The sequence below is a fragment of the Sarcophilus harrisii genome, chromosome 2 (assembly GCF_902635505.1).
Source record: "Sarcophilus harrisii chromosome 2, mSarHar1.11, whole genome shotgun sequence".
Lineage (NCBI taxonomy): Eukaryota > Metazoa > Chordata > Mammalia > Dasyuromorphia > Dasyuridae > Sarcophilus > Sarcophilus harrisii.
In genome coordinates this window covers 43,670,446-43,693,821 of record NC_045427.1, presented here as the reverse complement: position 1 = coordinate 43,693,821, position 23,376 = coordinate 43,670,446, and the positions used below count along the sequence as shown (strand labels likewise).

General features: G+C 40.0%; 1 protein-coding gene and 1 long non-coding RNA gene across 4 annotated transcripts in view; one reads left to right on the top strand and one right to left on the bottom strand.

Moving 5' to 3' along the window:
- WWP2 (WW domain containing E3 ubiquitin protein ligase 2) overlaps positions 1 to 23,376 on the top strand; it is a 122,128-nt gene that overhangs the window by 28,416 nt on the left and 70,336 nt on the right. For all 3 annotated transcript variants that reach the window (XM_031950074.1, XM_031950075.1, XM_031950076.1), the window contains 3 exons: positions 5,094 to 5,231; positions 7,266 to 7,362; positions 22,156 to 22,280. In XM_031950074.1, coding sequence (XP_031805934.1) covers positions 5,094 to 5,231; positions 7,266 to 7,362; positions 22,156 to 22,280 — 360 coding nt within the window. The remainder of the gene's footprint in view (positions 1 to 5,093; positions 5,232 to 7,265; positions 7,363 to 22,155; positions 22,281 to 23,376) is intronic.
- LOC116421298 lies at positions 2,733 to 7,266 on the bottom strand. Its single transcript, XR_004231612.1, has 3 exons — positions 7,055 to 7,266; positions 3,907 to 4,016; positions 2,733 to 3,016 (listed from the first exon to the last, which is right to left on the bottom strand). It is a non-coding gene; the product is annotated as an uncharacterized LOC116421298 (long non-coding RNA).

Genomic DNA, 23,376 nt, shown 5'->3' with positions numbered 1-23,376 from the left:
GGAATCCAGATTAATGAGGTGAGCGGGAATTTCACTCTTCCCTTAGTGAATAAAAGTACTAATGATGCAGGACAGCAGTGCTGATGTGAACTGAGACTTCATTCAAGTCACACTTACCTGCTTTTCCCAAAATAATAATTATTCCCTCTAAATCATTCCGGTAATCTGAAATTTGCTAGGGCATGACAGTGAAACATACCAGAATAGATGGGGGCTTTGTATACTTTTGTTGGGCCAGCAAAGTCTCTTTGTGTAATGTGTCTTATAGGGTAAATTGTAATAATAATTGGGAGAATTTGATACTGTTTATATATGTTTTTTTTTTTTTTATAGTAAAGAGGTAGGGGTGTGTGTGTGGGGGTGTGTGTGAGTAAGTAAGTTTGGAATGAAGTACCTTGGTACCTGAAGTACATTCATGACCATTCTTTTTTCTTAGTCAGATAGTTCTTATATGTGTAGGCTTGAATTGATCCTGTGAGATGAAGCACTTTTCTCGGGCCAAGTTAGTGTAACCTTATGTGTTGTTAGCCTGCACTTCATTTGTAAGTTGAAGTGCTTGTTTGCAGATGGCAAATAAGATCGGGACTTTCCCCTCAGGCAAGAGATGGAAACAAAATGGATCTCATTGTGGGATGGTGGAGTTAGTCCAAGTAACAAGAGTTTAGTGTTCTCAGGCTGATGCTAGTTGGAGGGAAACTCAAAATAACGGATTTCTCCTGTCAGACTATGTCTGGTGGGAAGCCAGATGGTGGCAAAGATGTCTCAAATGTGGCAGATTCTTATGAGAGTTAATACTGGAGGCTTGTGGATTTTTGCAGCAGGAACATGGAGGAAGAATGTTGGGTTAAAGCTGTATAAGTAGAGGAAGCTGGTTAAACCCCAGATCATGTGCATTGCTTACTCTTGTGAAGGGCTGGTAAGGGAAAACTACACCGTGTTCTGGTATTTCCTCTGTGCTTTGTTGCCGAGTAGCTCTAGGTATACAAAGAGGTTTACAGTCATGTGCAAAATGAGCATTTACCTGTTAATAAACACACTACTTGTTTTTTCTTCCTTTTGAGAATATTATGGGAATGATGGCATGAAGGAGCCTTGTTTCGGTAATCATTGGAGTTAAAGCCAAGTAAACCACATCATTGTCAGTTTCCATAAAGAAGCCTTTCTGAGCTGAAAGTTTCAGTATTGGTTTCCTCCAAAAAGTACAGTGTAGACTTTTTTTTTTTTTTTTTTTTTTTTTTTTTTTTTTTTTGTGGTGGGGAATGAAAGGTTGATTTAGGAAAGTTGAATGCTTGAATGAAATCCTTGCCTTCATTTTTTGAGTTATGAGAAATCAAGGACAACAGTCCCTTTTAAAAAAAAGTAATGCATGCATATTTGGGGAGGAAGGGTTTCAAACACAGCTAAGCATCTAAATAAAAAATGCTTTCTCACATACACTTCAGAAATCCTGAGGGTTTAGAAATCCCTTTGCAGAGCATGAGCCCTGGATTTCATAAACATATAGTAGTTTTATTATTATTGTACAGTGTGGCTATAATGTTTTAGCAGTTGAGGTTTTCTGCCTTTTTTTTTTTTTAATCATCAGCATAAGAAAAAAAAAACCGTCAATGCTGTAGATTCTTATCCATCTGTGCTTATTAATGCTATATGGGAACTACACATTAGAATACCACAGTTAAGGGAAAAGCTGAATTCTAGTATTTTTCATTGAACATATGGTGGGTATTTTACTGAGTTATCTGAAGCTGCTGGGGGACATGACTAATGTGATGCCCAGGAGGGGCCAAATTTGAGAATATAGTAATTTGGGATGAAGACTCTTGATCATTTTTCCTTGGGATTAAAGTTGGGCTGTTTGAATTTGTATTTGGATAAGGATTGATAGGTTTATATTAAGAAACTAGAAATTGATTGCTCTCTAGTAGGAAGACAAAGGAATTCCTTGCTTCAGGGATTTCAGGGAAAGTTAGTTAAGACTTTAAGTCTTAACACAGATTTGTTTTCCCCTTAATGTGACAAATTAGGGCAGCAGGGACAATTGATCTAGATTCAGGGGTCCTCAAACTTTTTAAATAGGGGGCCAGTTTACTGTCCCTCAGACTGTTGGAGGGCCATATTATAGTAAAAACAAAAACTTTGTTTTGTGGGCCTTTAAATAAACTTCATAGCCCTGCGTGAGGGGGATAAATGTTCCCAGCTGCCGCATCTGGCCCGGGCCGTAGTTTGAGGACCCCTATCTAGAAGGTTGCTCTTTAGACCTTATTTAAAATGGTAGGGGTGCTTTTGAAAAATGCCCATTGTAGGGCCAAACATTTTGTCCATAGAATAGGCACAGTGTGAGTGTGTGTGTATGTCTTAGAACTTTAGGAATCTATAGATTTGGGAGGAAGTAGGAGGAATCCCTCCACTTACATAGATTGTAAATTATTATTGCCTTAACAGGTGATTTTTGTAAATTGCTGTGGCAGAAAAATTCACTATCCTGTGGTCAAGCCTGGTCCTTGGTTGTAACATACACCATCTTTGCTGGGCCTGCATTTGTTTAGACCAGTAAGGACTGGCAGTTCATTGGCAGAGCCTTTCAGACCCCAGTAACTCACAGTGAGGCATCAGAGGAGGAAGGCAATGAAAGATCCACAACTATGTTTGCTCATGGTTTTCTCATTCTGTGCTGCTTTTTGGTTTAAAGGGAATAGAAAAGAGGGACATCCTAATTCTAGGTGTTAGGGCTAATTTATTTTCAGGCTATCGAGCCTATTTTGCCTTTGCTAAGATTATCTCAGAAATAACCATTACAACCACCAACCCTGTAACTTAGAAAGTTGGCTTGGGCTGTCCCAGGCCAGCAATAACGAATTCTGCCGGTTATTTCCATTTGTATTTATATTTTGTTTTGATTGCATCTGATTTCCTCCAGCCATTCCATAAGTTGGTGTTCTCTGCTAAAGAGGCCCCATGATTAGAATTAGAGGGTAGTAGATCAGAGGGCCACCGATGAGATGTATTGGCAGAGACTCTAAAACAGTTACAGAAAGTAGAGAATGAGTATTTTCTAGTCATTGCTGAGGGAGCAATGTAGCCTTTGTTTCATGTGCTATCTGCTGATAGCACAAACAGAGCTGAGCCAGACATAGCAGAAGCCTTGGCTGAGGCTGACTCGTTCATGCCGTCAGGAGGATGATTTATACCCATTTGGTGTTACTGTCATAATTTAGAGGAATGTGCTAGAAAGGATTACAAGAGAAGAAAGGCTTTCTGTAGAATCAGCTTTCCTGCTGGTCTCCAGGGGGAGGATAGCTAATGCCCCTATTTAGAACTCCAATTCCAGCCTGTGTTTTCCAGCCACACACACTCCTCCTCAGCTCCACTGGGTACCCTAGTCTGTCATTCAATTAGCTAATCACCTTCTCTTAGCCCCATTATGTATTGTATAGTTCCCCTGGCTCTGTGGTTTTTTGGTAAAGCAAGTTGAAGAATGGGAGATTGTATTCTCGGAAGTTTAATAAAAAAAAAAATACACATAAAAATATCCCCTGAGTGAAATGAAGATAAAATGTACTGCATATGACTGCAGAGTTTTGTGTGTGTGTGTGTGTGTGTGTGTGTGTGTATGAAGTGGATCTGGCCAGAAACAGTGGGAAAACAAGGAAGAAAAGCAAAACTGAGGCCATGAGATAATTGGAGCCAATTTGGGCTAGGGTTATTGCAGTTGTTTTAAAAAAGAGAAACCCTTCATGAATGCTCTCCTTCCCCCATTGATGCTTTCCTTGTAACCAAGAAAAACAATGAAGCAAAAACACCTGATGTAACCATGGGACTTAGAGACTGTATGTGCCTTTTTGCTTTACGGTTCCCACCCTTCTGCCTTTCTCTAGACCTTTCATTGGTCTGCCTGTTGAAGCTAACCTCTTTGAAGGTTGGGCCCCTTTGGCTTGTGTGAAAGGCCATCGCCAGATATGATGTAGCTGGGAGAGTTTCTTGCCCCATGATGATCTTTGACGTTGCCATCTTTTCACCTGGAAGAGATCATGTTTAGAAGATGATGATAGAAGATATAGAGGAATATATTCATGTGTTTATAAGTTGTTCCTCTAATATTTTTACTTGGTAGCTAACTAAAATGGATATTATAGTACTTGGTACCATCAAGAAGTGTATTGGAAACAAGTTTAACCACATTGTTTTATCCTCATTGTGGTTGCTATGCCATAAGAATGAAAGAGGATGAGGTCTGTATAAAGACCTCTAAACTTGGCAAATTAAGGGAAGTTCCCTTTATGGAGTAGATAAAAGATAAGTACTTTTTAGGGGTAAAAGAGGGGGGGGGGTTGGAAGGAAACAATCTAATTTAGAATTAGTGGGCACTGAAGTTGGAAATAGGTCATTTTAAGACAAGAGTGATACTTCCTAGAAAATTAATTATGGAATTTATTATCAAGAGATAATAGTGGTCAAAAATATCATAAAAAGGAATGGATTTAAAAAGTTGCATGGACAGTACATTTGTACAAAATAAATAGTTCCTGGAATAGGAAGGAATTAAGATGGATTATTTCCTATGTCTTAATTTCAAGACATTTATTTAAATGCTGCATTTGGAGATTTTGTTGGTTTGTATAATATATTTGCCACAGATATCAACACTCTCTTTTATAGTAAGCTCATGGGTTTGAATTTTCAGTGTGCCAGGGGACTGTGTTCTTCTCCTTCCTTAATTTTGAGAGCTTCCCTCCTCTCCATCCCACTCACAAGGCCAAATCTTGACGATTTTGCTTGCATTAGATTCAACCAGTAAGAAGTTGGTCATGTTCATTTCCTTCTGTAACTGGAAAGAATAATCTCCATGAGGGGGTTGCTTTGCTTTTGCCCTTGAAGTAGGTACATTGGATACTGTTTCAAATTTTTCTTGGTCTCTTTTTTTCCACAATATGTTGTCTACCTCCTAACCCTTCTTTCAGTCTTGTAAGAGAAAAACAGAATTGAACCAGAAAAGAAAGAAAGAAAAAGTAAAACGGGAGGTTTTCAATTGAAAAAATCTTTAACTAATGGTGAAATTGGTTTGCCCTGTCTGAATTGCCTTTTCTGTCCAACAGTGGAGAACACGCAGCTGACCCTGAACCTGCAGACAGAGAACAAAGGCAGCGTTGTCTCAGGCGGAGAGCTGACAATTTTCCTGGACGGGCCAACTGTTGATCTGGGAAGTGTGCCTAATGGCAATGCCGTGACAGACGGTGAGTGCTGCCCTGTTCATGGTGGTGTCTGAGAAGGGGAGTGGCAGGGCTTGGGCCCCATGGGTGGGGGTAGTAGTAGGAGTTTGGTTCAGTACCAGGAAGCCTCATTCTGTGTACTTCTCCGTCAGTCCTGATCCATAATATGGCTTTGGTTCCTGTTGGGGTGAAAGGTAGCAGAACATCTTGGATTCATAAATGAGCTGGATGTGTTTTTTGGTCTTAGGTTTTGTCTCTAAGTCAAGAATCTGACTTCCTTTAATATGGTTTTCCCAGGACTTGGTTGATTGGGGATGAATATGAAATTGAAAAGTAAATGCTTGCTCTTTGGTTTAGCAGCAAAGGCAATGATCTATATTCAGTCCCAGGGAATTCTTGGAAATAGCTCATTTTCTCTCTTCCTTCTGTGTTTATTCCTAATGGAGAAATATGAGGGTGTGCTGTGTGAGAACACACGTTCTTTGGAGCAGATTCATCTGTAGTGCAGATATCTCTAGGCCTTCATATTTCTGTATATTCAGGCTCTCCTCAGCATGGCTACTCCAAGGGAATAGATTGCAGTATGTCCAGGCTCACTTATCCCGAACAGTTCTTTTTTCTGTCTTTCTATTCTTTCATAGAGAATCTATCCCCTTGTGCTTGAGTTCTTCTGGCTTTTTAGTTAATGTTTCATGTATACCAGTGCAGCATTCTGGCTGTCCTAGCTATATAAATCTCTTAAAACGGGTATAGAGCCAGGAGGGATGAGTGTTCTTACTCCAGTGTGGATAAAGTGCCTCGTTTAGTCTAGTATGAATTTGGATCCTTTGGATCCAGAAAGAAATGATTTCATTAGGTCTGGCCCTGAAATGGATTAGGTTTCCTCATAGTTCCCTTATTAAATGTTTTAGTGCATGAGGTGTGCCCATAGAGTTTTCTGCATCTCAGGGAGGCTCTTTGTAGGTTAGGCAAGATTGGGATCCTGTCTCTAGGATAAGGAGGCAGAGCATGTTGACAAGGAGGGACAGACAGTCAGACATGACTAAACCTTCATTTATTGGGCTGAAAGATTTCTGCACTGAAGCAGTAGAGGAGACCTTGCTGACTAGGACTTTAGAGACTGACAAGGTCACTTTAGGGCCACTTTGGGTCCAAAGAGATCTTGGCAAAGCCTGCCCCCCTTTTCTCCTCATGCTCTCTTACACACTTTTTGTGACCTTGAAATTAAATTCTGTTAATATATCTTTGCTTGCTATCTTGAGGATGGGAGGGGATGGAGCTTTCTGTGATGGATGCCTCTGGGGCTCCCTGCCCCAACTATCTAAGTGTGAAGAGACTCTTCCCCAAGTGGCCCACAGAGCAGCAGAAAATCTGAAAGACCATTTACTGAGTTGCCACAAGGTCTCATTCAGCATCAATGAAAGGATTGCTCACACCTAGGAAGTCACAGATCTTTGAAGTATCTCAAACATGCATGAGACCTTGCAATGTTAGCAAGGGACTTCCAAGATCATTCCCCTCAGTTTAGAAGTAAGAAATTTGAGCCTGAGGGTCATAGATTAGAACTGGAAGGGACCTGGCCATCAGTCGAGTTCAACTCCATTTTTCTGAGAAAGAAGTTGGAGCATAAAGAGTTGAGGACTTCTCAGGGTCACATGGCTATTAAGTGTCTGAGACAGAATTTGAAGTCAAGGTTTTCTCACTCCAAATGTGACAACTCTGCCATTGTGCCATAGAGCTTCCTCCTGAGACCTTCTACAAGTGACTAGAGCAAAAACAGCTCTAACATTTGGTCTTAAGGTTTGTGCTCCTGGACCCCGTTTCATGTTAGTAGAATTGTCTCATACCTTTCTCCGTTTGTTCTTCCTTCATGGGTTCTCTCTCCCAGTGGCAATAGCATGCTTATGTAGACTAGATGCCTTTAATCTTCCATTGGTGGTCACTGTTCTCCAAACCAGGGTTCCAAGTCAGCCATTCTGGGGGTGGGGAGTCCCCGCTGTGTTGCAGAGAACAAGTGTTTAATCTTTCAATTCTCTTTGTGTGGATTTCCCCTTTCAGGAGCACAGCTACCTGGGAGAGAGCCCAGTGGGACAGGTCCTGTGACTGAGGCACGGCACCAGCCACCCAGCACAAACTGCTTTGGAGGTAGATCCAGGTATGGCTTTCTTACACCTAGGTGTCTGTAGCAGCCAAAGCTGAGCATATCATTGGGTTTATTCAAAGATGTTGAGCAGTAGCTAAGAGACAATTTACACAGTAAAACTTTCAAAAATTCCCAATTCTCTTAAACTGAAGCTTTTTCTGGTATTTCAGAGGTGAAAGTAGAACCCTGGTCCTTTGGAAAGGAGGAGTTTAGGCTCCTTAGTATGAATGGTGGTTGGCAGAGTTGATTGCTCTGAGTGGGCAAATTTGTGAAAGGTCATAGAGGAGATCATGGCTTTACCCTTTGCTCCATCCGGTGCCATTGTTACACTGCCCCTTTTAGAACCCACATACAGAACCCTTGGGATTTGCGTCATAATGTGTCCTATTACTCCCATCATAAGTGACTTCATTTTGTTTAGTGAAATTCCCATTTTGCCCTTGTGTTAATAATGAAAAAGTGTTCCCATGGCAACGGTTATGAGCGGAGAGGAGCTTGGGGGTGGGGATGGTCTGGCCTGTTTATTACAATGTATAAAGTCTCCAGTCACCTTAAGGAAAAAAGCCATCTGACAGTCTGGTGTGCTCCTCAGAGAGCAGCTGATAAATTGATTGGTAAAATCCCCATTGGTAAATTTGGGCAAAATTGTTCTGAGGCAGAAATGCCACGAAGAAGCAGGTTTTAAAAAGCAAAAGTAATTATTACTTATACCTGTGTGACTTCCAGGGGCAAGCATGACCTTTGGCGAGGCTATTCTGCTCATCTCAGTGGACCCCAGGGGATTAAACTGTTTTCATGGGTTGATGAGTTGATGTGATTTGACTTTTTTATAGTTTGAGAAGAGGGTGGGAAAGAAAGACTGGGTTTTTGGTTTGTTTTTATGTGTTGTCATTAAAAGCATCCTTTTCTTTTATTCCTTGAGAAGATGAGATAAACTGCTCTTTTGAGATTGTAAAGGGATGGGACAGTTATGCTCAACCATGAATTGTTGACAATTTTTAAAAAATTTGAATAAATAATCCGATCTCATAGCACCGAGATGAGTGGTACCATTTACCAATTCTTCTTTCAGTTTAAGGAGTTAATTTTGGTATCCACAATGGGAAACATTGGATCTGAACCCAGAACTAAAGTGGTAACTAGCTGTTTGGGAGGGGGAGGCAGCTTTCCCATCTCATTTGTTGAAGATGTGGCTTCTTTAGTCACAAGTATTTTGGAGTTCCATTTGCTTTAGTAAGCTTTCTTTGTAGTTGACTGAGTTAATGCATCTTTTTACTTCAAGGACTGGAGGGCATAGTAATGGATAAGCTGTCATAATGCCTTGAACACATTTGGATTTGCACATCTGATCTTTGCCCCCAAAATTTCTTTTAAAGATTAATTTAGGGGGGAAAGCACATTCACATGTACACATTCCTTCTCTACATTGTAATTTGTTAAAAGTTGTTAAAACATCCACTGGATTCCACCATAGAGATGGTTCTTTGCATGTTATGAACGTTCAGTAAATATTGAAAGTCATTTCTGTATCCATTGTAAATACCATGTGGATTCTTTGCAGATGGCTAGACGGCAGTATTGTTTATTTAATAGCAATATTTGGTACTTTAGGTACTATATATATATATATATATATGTGTGTGTGTGTATGTGTATATATATATATATATATATATATGTATATGTAAAATCAAGAGGTAGCCCTCTGAAATCCTTGGATGATGGGCATTCTGTGGGTATACATGGTATACATGTGGGTGTTGCCATTTCACAGGAAACCCTTTTGGAGATGTTACTATTTTGTTAGTTTATTCTGAGCCTGTCAGCTCCACCATATTTTATTGTTGCTACTCCATATGGTAATAGTTAATGCAATAATAAATGTGGGGGGCCTTGTAGATTTCAGGAGCTTGAGAAAGGGTGAATTATTGCCTGGGAGGTTGAATTTAAGAAAGACTAGTGTGGAGAGGAGAAGGAATTGACCTCTACCTTTTCAATGACAGCACTTTACTCTCCTGCCCCTCGAGCATAGTGAAAGATTAGCTTCTGTACTCAACCTTCTAGACTAAATATTTAGTTCTTACTGTCTGAGGGGCAGGTTTTTCTGGGACTTACATCATGCCAGGTTCCCTGAAGAGACTGAAATACAGATGCCTGGTCAGGACAGTGGCGCTATCCTGGTGTCCTTGTTCTCTCCTGTGTGTCATTCAGTGTCACAAGAGCTAATTGACTTAACCTCTATTTAGTCTTACTAGCCTCAAGATTGTATCATTCTGAGACCATCAGGCAAATAGCTAGCTCCTGCCTACCAGGTTAGAACTCAAAGCTTTGTTCCCAAGTGGGATTATCTCTGATTCCCCCAAAATCTCTGCATGAAATGTCTTAATAGGTTCTGTCTAATTTCCCATGAGAGGGCCAATGCAGAAATGTCCCAGCAATGTACTGGGCTTCAGTTGTTTTGGGAAAAGGCTGAGAGTTTACAATCAATGGACGTATTTAGAAGGAAATAGATTTACAACCAGAAAGGGCCTCAGAAGCCATTTAGCCTTAACTAGCCAGCTCTTTCACTTTACAGTTGGAAACTGAGGTTCTAAAAGGGTCATCATCAGATCAGTAAAAGTTACATTCAAGCCTGGGTGCTCTGACCCCATCCTAGGTCTCTTGCTACAGTCTTAGTTTGTCATCTACTTCTCAGAATTTGCATGAAGCCAGTCCTGTTGCATTTATAAATGTATTTTGTGTGAGGCACAGCTACTGTAGTGAAATATTTATGTCAGGAGTTGGATAAATGAAGTCTAAGCCAAAATTGAAGAGTATGGCAACTGACACAGTAACTGTCATGTCTCTTGTGGGCCAAAGTATTCCAAGTCTTTGTAAGATGATAAAATTCAATTCTATAGCTGGATGATTGCCCATGGGTAAGGAGTTGCTTATTCAGGGTGTGCAAGATTGCTGTGGAGGCCCCCTCTTCTTCTCCACAGTGGGACTGTTCTGATCCCAGATACAACAAGCATTGGAGAGAGCCTTTGTCTTCAGAGCAATTTACTCTCTTAGCAGAAACCCCATTCATCGATTAAAATAATAATACTTATTTGATCCTATTTGATCTTTTTGTCCTATTTGATCAGGACACTTAAAACCAGTAATTTAAGAGTTTAGAAAAAGGAAAAGAAGTGTGGGTTGGAGTATTTGGGAGAAACTTTTTGGAGAAGGGACAAAGATATATGCTGGTGAAGCTTTTCATAGACACACAATAGCTCAGAATCACATTTGAGGGTAAATGAGAAGAGCCAGTGAAATACATCTTGAAGGAGAGGGAAATTATCCAAATAAAGCCCAAGCTTATACTGGCAGCCTTCTTCAAAGTCCTTGTGACATTAGAAAATGAGTGTGAAATTCTAGGCTTTGGAGTGGAAAAGCTGTGATATTGGGGGCCTTTCATTAGTGACCAAATTCTCAGCTATCTGAGATTTACTTCCATTACCATGTGAAATAATCAATGGACCAGATACTAAAGCTTCTTCTTTCCTTTCCTTCATAAGCCCAAGTCTGTCCTGGCAGTAGGGAATTTATTTTACTCCCCTGAATCCCCTTACAGCTTATCTCTGCAAATCAGTTCAGCTCTGCATTTGCCCAGGTGTCTTCTGACTTAAAAAAGCATTCTACTAAGGAAGCGTTTAATTGAGTCCCAGCAACCAACCATCCACAGAAGGTAGTAAAATTTGGATTGTTGAGTTAAACTCCACTGTCAAAGGTGTTTTCACGAATAGCCCTGGAAGTATGAGGGTCCTTTGGTTAAAATGTTCTGTTCTTTTTATTTACTACATATTGTTTTTTTTCCTTTTTTTTCTATTTTGATGAAAATATTTCGAGTATACTGACTGAATCATTTTGTCTGTACTAACCTTGGAGGATCTGATAGACTTGTAATATTCTAGACTTGAACAAAGCCCCAAAGACATATGGAAACCTCTAAATAATTGGCCAAATGTGTCTTGCAGACTGCCTGCCCCAGAATGGAAAGGAAAATAAACTAATGCTGGGTATGAGTCCACTGGGAATATTTCAGTAAATCAAGGGAAGGCAGAAGAGGAGGGGTAGTATAAGCAGGAAAAAAGGAAAGGAACAGATGGGAATTAAGCTTTAATTTTTTATTCTATCCTTGACTTCTCATCTCTTTTCCTTATCCTGGGATGGAAGGAGCCAAAGCTGCTATGTTGGGAATATAAGACCACAAGTCAGCAAAGAGATAGGACAGATTAATTTCAGAATCCCAAGTTCAGAAAGGTCAAATTAGAATTCTGGGAGCTGATAAGATCACCAAGTGGTATGGAGGAAGAAAAGAGGTCCTAGATAGAAACCTTTGGGATACCTATGGTTAGAGGCTAGATGTGGATCCAGCAAAAGAGACAGAAAAAGCAGTCAGATAGGAGGGAGAACCACGAGAGAGGGTGTCCTGAAAACCAAAGGAGAAGGGATAGATCAAAGAGAAGAGTGATTAACCAATCAAAGGCTGCAGAGAGGCCAAAAGAGAAAAAGAGGAAAGTGGAGTAATGGAATAATGAAACAAATAGGTGATATGCCTAATATGTATCAGGCTCTGTGCTAAATTTGGGAAATATAAAGGCCAAAAAAAACCCCCTCATTTGATCTTCCTTCCCACTAACTATCATTCTATTTTTCTTCTGTTCTTTGTGGCCAGACTGGAAGAGGTTGTCTGTAATAGGGGTTTCCACTTTCCTCCCATTCTCCTCTTAATCCCATTATAAGCTGGCTTCTGATGATATTCCATGGAAAATGCTCTCTCCAGAGTTGTTAAGTGACCTCTTCGTTGCCAGATCCAATGGCCTTTTCTCAATCCTTTTTCTCCTTTGATTGGTTAATCACTATCATATCTTGTGGTCTTACATCTCCAGATGCTTTTCAGACCTCTCAAACTACTAGAGGTCCAGTGACATCTTAAACTCAATATGTTCAAAAACAAATTCATTATCTATCTTACCCAAACCCTCTTTCCCTCCTATCTTTCATATGACTGTAGAAGGCGACATTATCCTCCGATCTCTCAGGCTCACAGCTTGGGTGTCATCTTGGACTCCTCAATCTCTCTTCATCCCCTCATATCCAAGCTTCTGCTAAATCCTGCTGACTTCTCTAATATGCCCCCTTCTTTTTTCTGACACTGCCCTCGCTGTGGTACAGACCCTCATCCCTGTCACAAAAACTTGCTGGAGATCTGCCTCCCTTGTGTCTCTCCCCACTCGGGTTCATCCTTCATTCGACCACTAAATACAGGTCTAATCATGTCACCCCCTCCTCAGTAATCTCAGTGGTTCCCTATTTCCTCCAGGATCAAACACAAAGTACTTTGAGTCTTCTTGTACTTTTCTTCCCCAAAATGTACTCTTTGATCGAGTAATATTCTTCATCTCTAGGGTTTGGGTGTTGTATTTGGCTGTTCTTTTTCTTCCAGTGTGACTATTGGCACTCCCTGTAACTACAATCCCACTTTCTAAGGTTGTCTTGCCTAGCCTTTTCTTTTCTAATTATTTCCTGTTTATCTTGTCTGTATATATGCTTTCTATGTTTGTTTGCATCCGTACTACTTTGAAAGCTCCTTGAAGAAGGAAATTATCTCTTGCCTCTTTTTGTATCCCCAGTGCTTAGGACAGTACCTGGCGCATAGTAGGCATTTAATAGTTATTTACTGATTGATTGTAAAAGAAATCATGCCCTCATGGAGTTCACATTCTAATGGGAGGACACAACATGTAAACAACTGTAGAAACAACTGAGGATGAATTTGAGGTGATCTCAGAAGGATGTCATTAGCATTAAAGAGGACTACCTTTTTATATTTTCCATCTCTAGAATAATTGTGCAGGACTGGCTTCCTTCATAGGCTTGCCTTTCTCGTAGGGAGCCGATTTTTCTGATAATTTGGTAATAGTCTGTAGAATTCTGCAGCCTACTGCATGCATTCTTCACTAGCTCCTGCTCTAAAGACTTTTGTGTTGGCCTCATTAGGTGTTAGTATTTCTGCTGTCAATTTGGTGTACTTTGTGATTTTTTTCTTACAGAAGTCAAATTATCATGAGGCAAATTCTTTTTTGTTGAATTTATTTTGTATTCCTATCATAGAATTTGGATTTGCTTTTGCTGGTTATCAAGAAGTTAAGGGAATCCTTGCAGATGATGATGATTATTATTTTTGCTGAGGCACTTGGGGTTAAGTGACTTGCACAGGGTCATACAGCTAGGCAGTGTTAAGTGTCTGAGGTTAGATTTGAACTCGGGTCCTCCTGACTTCAGGGCTGGTGTTCTATACACTGAGCCACCTAGTTGTCCTGTCTTTGCAGATTATTTCTGCATATTCTTATTCTGAAAGGGATAACTATCTTTCCTCTCTTGGTCTGGTTTAAGTTTTTTCCTCATCTCCTCATTTGACAGAACTGAAATGGGAGCTGACTGAGTAGTCTCTATTCTGTTCCATGTTCTTAGGCATCTTGTCAGTCTTGGCGTGGTTTCCAAGGCTTATATACTGGCTGTGTTTTATTGCAGCGCTGCCTAAAGGTCTTTGGACCTCAGCGTGGCATCCAGTTGCACACCCATGTTTGTGTTTGAAACCCTTCTGTCTCAGCTTGTTGGTCACTGTGGTTAGTCTTTTTGTTTTGAACTTTTTTCCTTGGCTGATGCTTTCTAAATCTAATCTAAATGTTCGCCTTGCAAATTGAAAGTTAGCTTTGGAATCAGAGAGGAGCAGCCATGTTGGAATGTTTTATTCTGCCAAGCAGATGTACCCTAATCCTGCCCAAGTGTTGCCCACTCACACCTAAGTAGACTGTCTGTTTTTTGGGTAGTTGTCTCTCTCCCCTACCACTCCAGAGCTCTTCAGCCACATAGAATTGCAAATTTTGCCCTAATATCATTTTCTCCATCTGTTATTGGGATTTTAGAGAGCAGGCTTTTATGACAAAAAGGCTGGAAGAGACACATCCCGTTGAAACTAGGGTAAGATATGGTGACTAGTTGGAATTCCTCAGTGAGTATGGATTAAAGCTGCTAATACTTAGGGTTTGTACCCTGGGCAGTAGATTTAAAAAGTCAGTTTTTTCTCTGGCTACATGTTGATTAAAATTAATCTCTGATTCCCATTTGAACAATTTAATAATAATAGCACTTGTTATGTGCCAGGCACTATGTTAAATGCTCTATAATTATTATTTCATTTCCCTTGCCTCTTGTAACTTGGATGTGTTGAAAAGTACAGCTAGTACTATGAGTGTGGTACATTGTGCAGTTCTTGTGATTTTTTTTTTCAGCATATTGATTAGTTTTGCTGATTTTGCCCTTTTTGGGGTAGAGAGGAGGTCCTTAAAGCATTATTATTTATATGGAATGCTTTTCTGTGAAGGAGTGGGGAGGAGAGAGTTACTGGGCAAAATTATGGTGATGTAGAAAAAAGACATCAATAAAAACTTATTTAAAAAAAAAGAAAGTATAACTAACAAATTATGATGCCAGATAGAATTCTCTTGTATTTCAGGATGATCTCTGGCAATTTTAATATGTAGGCATAGGTGCGAAGAGTTCTGGGTGATGATTTTTCTCCCTAGACCCTGATAATAAAGAATAGTGCTATGTGAGGATGGCACCTTGCTCTTCTGGGAGATAGTACATCTATCAGTCTAGCTTTAAATATACCATTGAGTCTGACCTTGGGGATGTTGGAGGCAAGAAAACAGTAGGAGGGGCTGCAGAATTAGAAGTGCTTTAGAAGCTCCTTGAGGGGGGATAACACTGACTTGGTTTGCTGAGACTTTGGTTTCTTTTAGCTTCTGTGCCTTTCATAAGTAGGCCCTAAGTTTAGGGATCTATTTAAGATTCCATGTGGCCCCATTTTGGCTCCTGGTTGCATCAGCTATATTCCTTTTGGCTCATCTCAGGGCTGCTGAATCTCCCTGCTGAGGCAACTGAGAATCAGGATAAAGCATTTTGGGGGACTGATGAAAGTTTTTTTTTTTTTCCAAATTCTTATTGTTTTATTTTATTTTATCTTTTATTATAGTAACTTTTTATTGACAGAACCCATGCCAGGGTAATTTTTTTTACAACATTATCCCTTGCACTCACTTCTGTTCCGGTTTTCCCTCCCACCCTTCACTCCCTCCCCTAGATGACCAAGCATGAAAGTTTTGAAAATCAGGTTCTCTCCCCTTCCTGGCTGCCAGAGATTCTAAACTGTGCCCTATAACACATGCTGATCCTTATATAAAATAAAGACATGCTGTGGGGAGCAGGATTCAGCGCCTTAGAAATATGTTCATTTCTAAAAATAAGGTTTCTTAGCATTTCTTTTCCTTTTGCTCCCCTCCTATTTTAGTGTCTTAGGGGGCTGCCCTCCCTCCTCCATGGCCTAGACTTGTGGTGTCACACTCAGGCCTTTGGGGGCCCTGGTTTGAATATAAGGATCCCTGCGGCATTTATTGATGCATGTTTTATTTATTTTGTTCAGTATGTTCAATTACATTTTAATCCAGTTCAGGCTGCATCTCAGAAGGCTGAAACTGTGTGTGACACCTCTAGTCTAGTTAACACGTCCTTCTTCCCAGTGTTCCCGTAGCTTCTCAGGGTTTTCTCAGTTTTCTTTTTGTCTCTATTCAGCAGCAGCTGTGGCACAGTGGAGAGTGTCCCTGGAGTCAGGAAGATCTGTGAACTTTGACTAGTCACTGAACCCTATTGCCTCAGTTTCCTCATGTCTATAATGGGGATTACAATAGCCCTTAGTTCTCAGTATTGTAAGGATCAAAAGATCATGTTTGTAAAAGAGTGCTTAGTATGCTCCCTGGCACACAGCAGGCACTATGTAAATAAATAGGGTTTCCTGCTTATGGACACTGGCCCTGGGGACTACTCTTAACTGTTTTTATCTGAAAGGGCTGAGGCAGGAGTATCAGAGAATTTTGCTTCTCCAGTTTTCTGCTGCATGGGGGAATGACTTTCAAACTGGGGAGCTAGGGATGCTCTCAAGATATAGCATGCTTTATGTAACAGAGCTTTGCCTGTTAGGCTTCAGGGGCAGGCTGGTGGAGGCTGCCCTTCATTAGACTTATTTAAAATCATTAGCATCTCACACACCCACAAAGCCAGTTAGTCTTGGAATCAGACCTCTGGGTTACGAGTGTGCTCCAGCTTCCTCAGCATCTTTTGAAATTCACGTAAAACATTTCTTTATTTTGTGCACTGGCTACTATGTCTGTGTTGCTTTAATTGATGGAGGAAAATGATGTGAGAATGGGGAAGGGAGGAAAGAATAAACAATTATGTGATGCCTACTATGTACCAGGCAACGTGTTAAGTGGTTTCTTCCCCAAAAATGCTTATCTCATTTCATTTTCGCAACAATCTTCTGAAGTAGGAAACAGGCAAATAGAGCGACTTGCCTAGGAAGTATGGGAAGTCCTTTTCAGCGCTGGACTGAAGTTCTCGCTTGTTTTTTGCCCTTCTTTTTCTTCTCTGTGAATGATGTTATCTCTGGGGCTTCTGTTCTGGAAAGCTACCATTTGGTGGTTGTCTAAGTTGGGGATTTGCAGTGCTTCTCAGTCTTTTTCCTCAGTCCGTATGGTCATTGTAAGTCGATAAACTATTTCTAGTTCCTACCTCTCTTTTTCTCTTCTACTTTTCTGTTTCAGTTGTATGCCATTCTTTCCTTCATCTGCCTTATACAGAAGTCTGTTCTAGCCCAGTCAAGGCTGAACAAAGGAGCTATGTCTCTCTTGAGGCCTTGACAGGAGTTGGGAGGGCACAGTACATCTTCAGCATTTGGTCTGAGATGGGAGCAAATCAGGAATCAGAATGTGCTGCTCTCTCTGTTTAAGATACCTCAAAGCCGTTGACTATTGAGGCTTGTTCTTTTGGGCTTAGGGATAAAACTGAAATAGTGAAACTATTTTCCCCTGAACTGGGGCCATGTCGCCTGGCCCTATTCCTCAGGGTGGTGGTAAGGTTGGCTCATTCTTATGGAGTGCTAATACTGCTGGCTTTGATTTTGTGCGACTGAAGCTGAATTTTTTGGTTCTAGAAATCAGCCTTGCCAGATATGTCTGCTCCACACCCTTGATTGGAGCAAAAAAATAAAATAAAATGAAATGAAAACAAAACTGTATCTTTTTGTCTTTCTGAAACTCGCCATGGACTTAACAAACATTTATTTTTACCTTGTCTGTTGTTTGTGAGGTTGGCAACCTAGAGGCAGGGTGTGGAAAGGTTTCATAAATTATGAGTAGGATGTCTGGAATGGGCCTATTTTAACTCAGAATTGCTCCTTTTCCTTTTCACTTTTTCTTCTCCCTCTCCTGCTGCCCTCAGCTCAGATTTAACCTACATTTTACTGGGAGTAAAATAGTTGGTATGGGAAGAGCATGGGGGTTGGGATTGTCTCTCTCATTTTTACTTCTCTGAATGGGAGAAGCAGTATCTTCTCCCTCCCTTCCCCACTTCCCTTTTTTTTTTTGGTTGCTATTTTAAATGCCTGTTTTCCCTCTGGGCCTGTCTTGCTGGAAGTTGGCCTGGTCCCACTAAAATTTGTTTCCATGCTGCTATTAAAAGACAATACACAGTTGAGAGGACTTGTAGGAGACTGGTAGGAGATCAGCAAGCTAATTGTTTGGGACTAATCAGTTAGGTGGATTTTTATGATTTATAGTACAAGTGGGATTTGGGGAACATTTATGCTTATTCAATTTAGTCCTATCTTCTGTAAATATTATAGTATTGTAGACTTTGTGGCTTTGGGCAAGTAATTTTACCTTTCAAATCCTCAGTTTCCTCGTCTACAAATGAGAGAGTTCAACCATTAAGGTTCCACTGTTGGTGGAAATCTGTGATTCTGTGATGCTGTAACTAGGCCCACTCATTTAAAGATGAAAGAAGCGAAGTCTAGTGGAGTGACTCTCTCAGAATCTAGAAAGTTGTAGGTTACAGAACTGGAATTGAAGTCTCTCGTCCAGCACTATCTCATATTGTCTTCCAAATCCTGATAGGACCAGACGTGTTATTAGAGATTCACCACAATACTTAATAAATGCTTAATAAATATGAAGTTTAATATCAAAAATACTAAGATCTTGGCATTTGGTCTCGTCACTTTCTAAGATCACTGAAGATGGAAGTCCTGAAATTAAAAGACACCTGCCCCTTGGAAAGAAAGCTCTGGTAAATCTGAACAGTGTACTAAAAAACAGAGACATGACCTTTCTGACAGGTCCAGACAGTTAATGCTATGGTTTTTCCAGTAGCAATGTATGACTATGAGAGCTGAACTATATAAGGAAAGCTGAGCACTTTAGAATTGACACTTTTGAATTATGGTACTGGAGAAGACTTTTGAGAGTCCGTTGGACAGCAAGGAGATCAAATAAGTCAATACTTAAAGAAATTAATTCAGAATATTCACTGAAAGGTCAAATAATGAAGCTGAAGCTTAACTACATTGGTCTTATAGTGAGAAGATGGGATTTACTGCAAAACAAAACAAAACAAAAACCCTGATGCTAGAAAAGATTGAAGGCAAAAGGAAAAAGGGTGTCTTGGAAACAGTGAATGAGAGTTTAGACAGACTTTGAGAAATAGGGGAGGAGAGAAGGGCCTGGTGGGCTGTGGTCTATGGGGTCACAAAGAGTTGGACTTGAATGAACTTTAGCAATGACAAATGCTTGTTGGTTGGTTTTCCCATTTTGGTCATCCATTTTACCTAGGTAAATGAATAAACTTCATAGTTGTGCAATTTGTTGCCTGTCTTGATGTTCTCTTTTTCAACACTTGAGCCACTTCCTGAGATAGCTAAGGGACCCCTGGATGAGAATAGCTATCTTGATGATGTAATTAGCATTTTCTTAAGGGAAAGATTTTTGATAGGAAAGTGTCTGCCTCTTGTTTGGGATCAGAATTCACATTTGAGATTTGGGCACTCTGCAAAGTGAGCTGGGGTTCCTGTAGCCAGAGACAGTACTGATTACATATGGGATTTGGCTGCCTTAGATATTGATATTCAGACTGGTGTCGGGTTGCCAAGGAGACCGAATATTTCTCCTTCTCCAAAAGTGGGGGATCAGGCCAGGTTTGAGGTTGCTGGCAGAGTCTGCACTCAGTTGTCTGTGATGAAAGCCTAGCTCATCCTCAAACCCACTACTGCAGTTTTCTGTGGTGCTTTTTTTGTTTATGGGGGCTGTGATGGTTTGAGCACTGGGGCCAGATTCTAATCAAGATAGAGCTCCATCGTTAAGGTTTGATCTGATCAAAGTCTTTAGTGAAGGAAACTGAGCTAACTAGAACATTTTCCTCAACTCTCTAGTTATTCTCTTTCTTCTGGTTGTTTTATTTTAAATTTAATAGTGGAGTAAAAAATTGGTAACTCCAGATTTAGGGGAAGGAAAGAATCTGGGGAGGGGTACAGAGGTGAGGCTGTGATCTTATCCAAAATGGTCCCAGCTGCTTCTGGTTTCTTGTGGGGGTGGGGTGGGGAGGAGAATAAAGCAGACACTGCTCTTCCATATACAAGCTAAACTGCTGTCATTAGTGGTTAAATGCTTCTTAAAACTCTTCTCTCTTGCCTTTGACCACACACCCCTTCGTGGAAGAGGGAGTAGAGTATGGGAGTGAGGAGAGTAATGGACTCCACCCAGTTGTCATGCCCAGCTGCACTACTAGGGGACAAGGAGTCCAGGCAACTGGAAGTAATTATAGGCTTCTCTGAACCCAAGAGTGTACCAGGGCTGATGGGGCAGGTTCTCTGTTACCTCAGCAGCTCTTCTCTGCCTAAGCCCTCTCAGCCTTTTCTGAGGGCTACATATAGAATGAGTAATTGAAATGAGTTTTGCCTTTTAAAGGGATTCTCAACTGAAATAAATCCAGGAGCAACCAACTTGGTCTCCCCCAGTTATTGCCTCCCCCCATTCTGCTATAGATGTCAAAAATCATAGCTTTCATTTTGGCCTGCCTTCTGGGTAGCCATGTTCTCAGTGTATGTGCCTGGCTGAAGGTATCCTAAAAGGCTCAGTGATGTTAAACATTTTTTCCCGTGAGGGTGGGAAGGGACTTAAAGCTTTTTATTTTCTTTGACATAAAGAATTTAGGAAAGAAAATTGAGTTTTAAAAAAGTCCATATTAAAGTTTTGTTTTTATAGATCATATTTGTCCATTACCCATTTCCACCAGTCTTGAAGATAATGAATTCTGTTTTTATTTCTCCCTAGTTTATTTTTTATTTTTTAAATTTTATTTATTTATTTTTTTATTTAATACCCTTTTATTTACAGGATATATACATGGGTAACTTTACAGCATTAACAATTGCCAAACCTCTTGTTCCAATTTTTCACCTCTTACCCCCCCAACCCCTCCCCTAGATGGCAGGACGACCAGTAGATGTTAAATATATTAAAATATAAATTAGATACACAATAAGTATACATGACCAAAATGTTATTTTGCTGTACAAAAAGAATCAGACTCTGAAATATTGTACAATTAGCTTGTGAAGGAAATAAAAAATGCATGTGTGCATAAATATAGGGATTGGGAATTCAATGTAATGGTTTTTAGTCATCTCCCAGAGTTCTTTTTCTGGGCATAGCTAGTTCAGTTCATTACTGCTCCATTAGAAATGATTTGGTTGATCTCATTGCTGAGGATGGCCTGGTCCATCAGAACTGGTCATCATATAGTATTGTTGTTGAAGTATATAATGATCTCCTGGTCCTGCTCATTTCACTCAGCATCAGTTCGTGTAAGTCTCTCCAGGCCTTTCTGAAATCATCCTGTTGGTCATTTCTTACAGAACAGTAATATTCCATAATATTCATATACCACAATTTATTCAGCCATTCTCCAACTGATGGACATCCATTCAGTTTCCAGTTTCTAGCCACTACAAAAAGGGCTGCCACAAACATTCGTGCACATACAGGTCCCTTTCCCTTCTTTATAATCTCTTTGGGATATAATCCCAGTAGTAACACTGCTGGATCAAAGGGTATGCACAGTTTGATAACTTTTTGAGCATAGTTCCAAACTACTCTCCAGAATGGTTGGATTCGTTCACAACTCCATCAACAATGCATCAATGTCCCAGTTTTCCCGCATCCCCTCCAACAATCATCATTATTTTTTCCTGTCATCTTAGCCAATCTGACAGGTGTGTAGTGGTATCTTAGAGTTGTCTTAATTTGCATTTCTCTGATTAATAATGACTTGGAGCATCTTTTCATATGACTAGAAATAGTTTCAATTTCTTCATCTGATTTCTCCCTAGTTTAAAAAAAAACAAAAACTCCAAGTTTTCACCAGTTGTTTTCAGATGTTGATGTTTCTCTGTACTCCTAGTTGGGAATCCTCTTCTCATAGAAACTTGGTTTTGTATCTTATTTAACAGTTTTATGTACTGGACTGAGGATGGAAGAGTTGAGTTCAGCCAAAATATCATTATGGACTCACGTTGTCAGAGGGGGCATGCAAGCATCCTCTGAATCTAGAAAATATGAGGGATCCTTTCATTAAGGATCTGAAAAATACATAAACATATTTTATCTAATCAGTATATTGATTGATAAAGAAACTCCTCTGGGTCTCCTTTTGTGGGTAGTCTTATTAGTCTGCAGGGGTGACTGGGAGGTCTTAATTCAAAAAGTTTTTGATAAAAACACATGATTACAATATATGAGTAAGAAAAAGAAAACAATTTCTTCCAATGGGAGATGCCTCTTTCTCACAACAGTTCACATCTTTTTTTATTCTTTGATTCCCAAGAACACACAGACATCCTGTTGGACCAACTAGAGCCACAGCAAATGTTGAACAGAGCCCCAGTAGCAGGAATCGACACCGGCAACCAGCGAAGAGTCAGAACCATAGTGGCTTGGCCAATGGCACAGGTGAGTTGTTGCATATAATAATTTACATTGACTTAGAAGGACAAACTTAACTGAAGCAAGGAATGTTCTTGAATGTAAGAATGTAAATTCTATGACAGTTGTTTTTAGTATGTGCTTAAAAATCTAGCTTTGGAATGAGCCAATGATAAGAAAAAAAGATGAAACAGATTTATTGTATGATTCACAGTAACAAGATGGTCTGGAATTAGAAGAGAAGAATGAATCAATTCATTTTTCTCTTGACTTGCCTTCTTTCCAGTGCTTACAGAGAAAGTAGAGGCTTTCTTTTTCTCTTCTTTCTTCACATTTTTTCTATATTATCCCTTATTCTTCCTCTGCTTTTGTTTTCTGAAGAAGAGATGACTCTTCTTGGCAAGTCCATGTTCATCTGATTTGACTTCTCTAGAAACCTCCTCCATCAATCATTCCTTTCCTTCCTCCTCCTCTTCCCCCCATCTTCATTTTCTCCCTGTCTACTGGCTCTTTTTTCCTTCCTGTCTCTCTTCATTCCAGTGTTGCCAAAAAAAAAAAAAAAAAAATCTTCCTAGAGCGTAAGTCTGACTATAAAGTCTTTCAAATTTAAAGCCTGGCTCTAGCTTACTTTTCCAGACTTATTTGGCATTATTGACCTCATCATCTATGTTCCTGCCAAACCGACCTAGATTTGGTGTTTGCTGTTCCTTGAAATTGGCAGTCTATCTTCCACCCCTCTGCCATTGCACAGACTGTGGGCTTATGCAGAATGTTCTTCCTTATCACCTCTTCCTCTTATAATCCAATCCTTAGATTCTTTTAAGGGAAATAGCTTTTATGGAAAGCTAATGATCTCTTAGTTGACAAATCCAATGTTCTTTTTTTCAATCCTCATTTTTCTTGACCCTGACTCTGCAACATTTTTTAAAAATAGTATTTTATTTTTCCAATTACATGCAAAGATAGTTTTCAACATTTACCTTCAAAAAACCTTGGGTTCCAAATTTTTCTCCTCCCCCCCCCCCCTTTTGTGCCCAAAATAGCAAGCAATCTGATATAAGTTAAACATGTGCAGTTCTTTTAAACATATTTCTATATTCATCATGCTGCACAAGAAAAATCA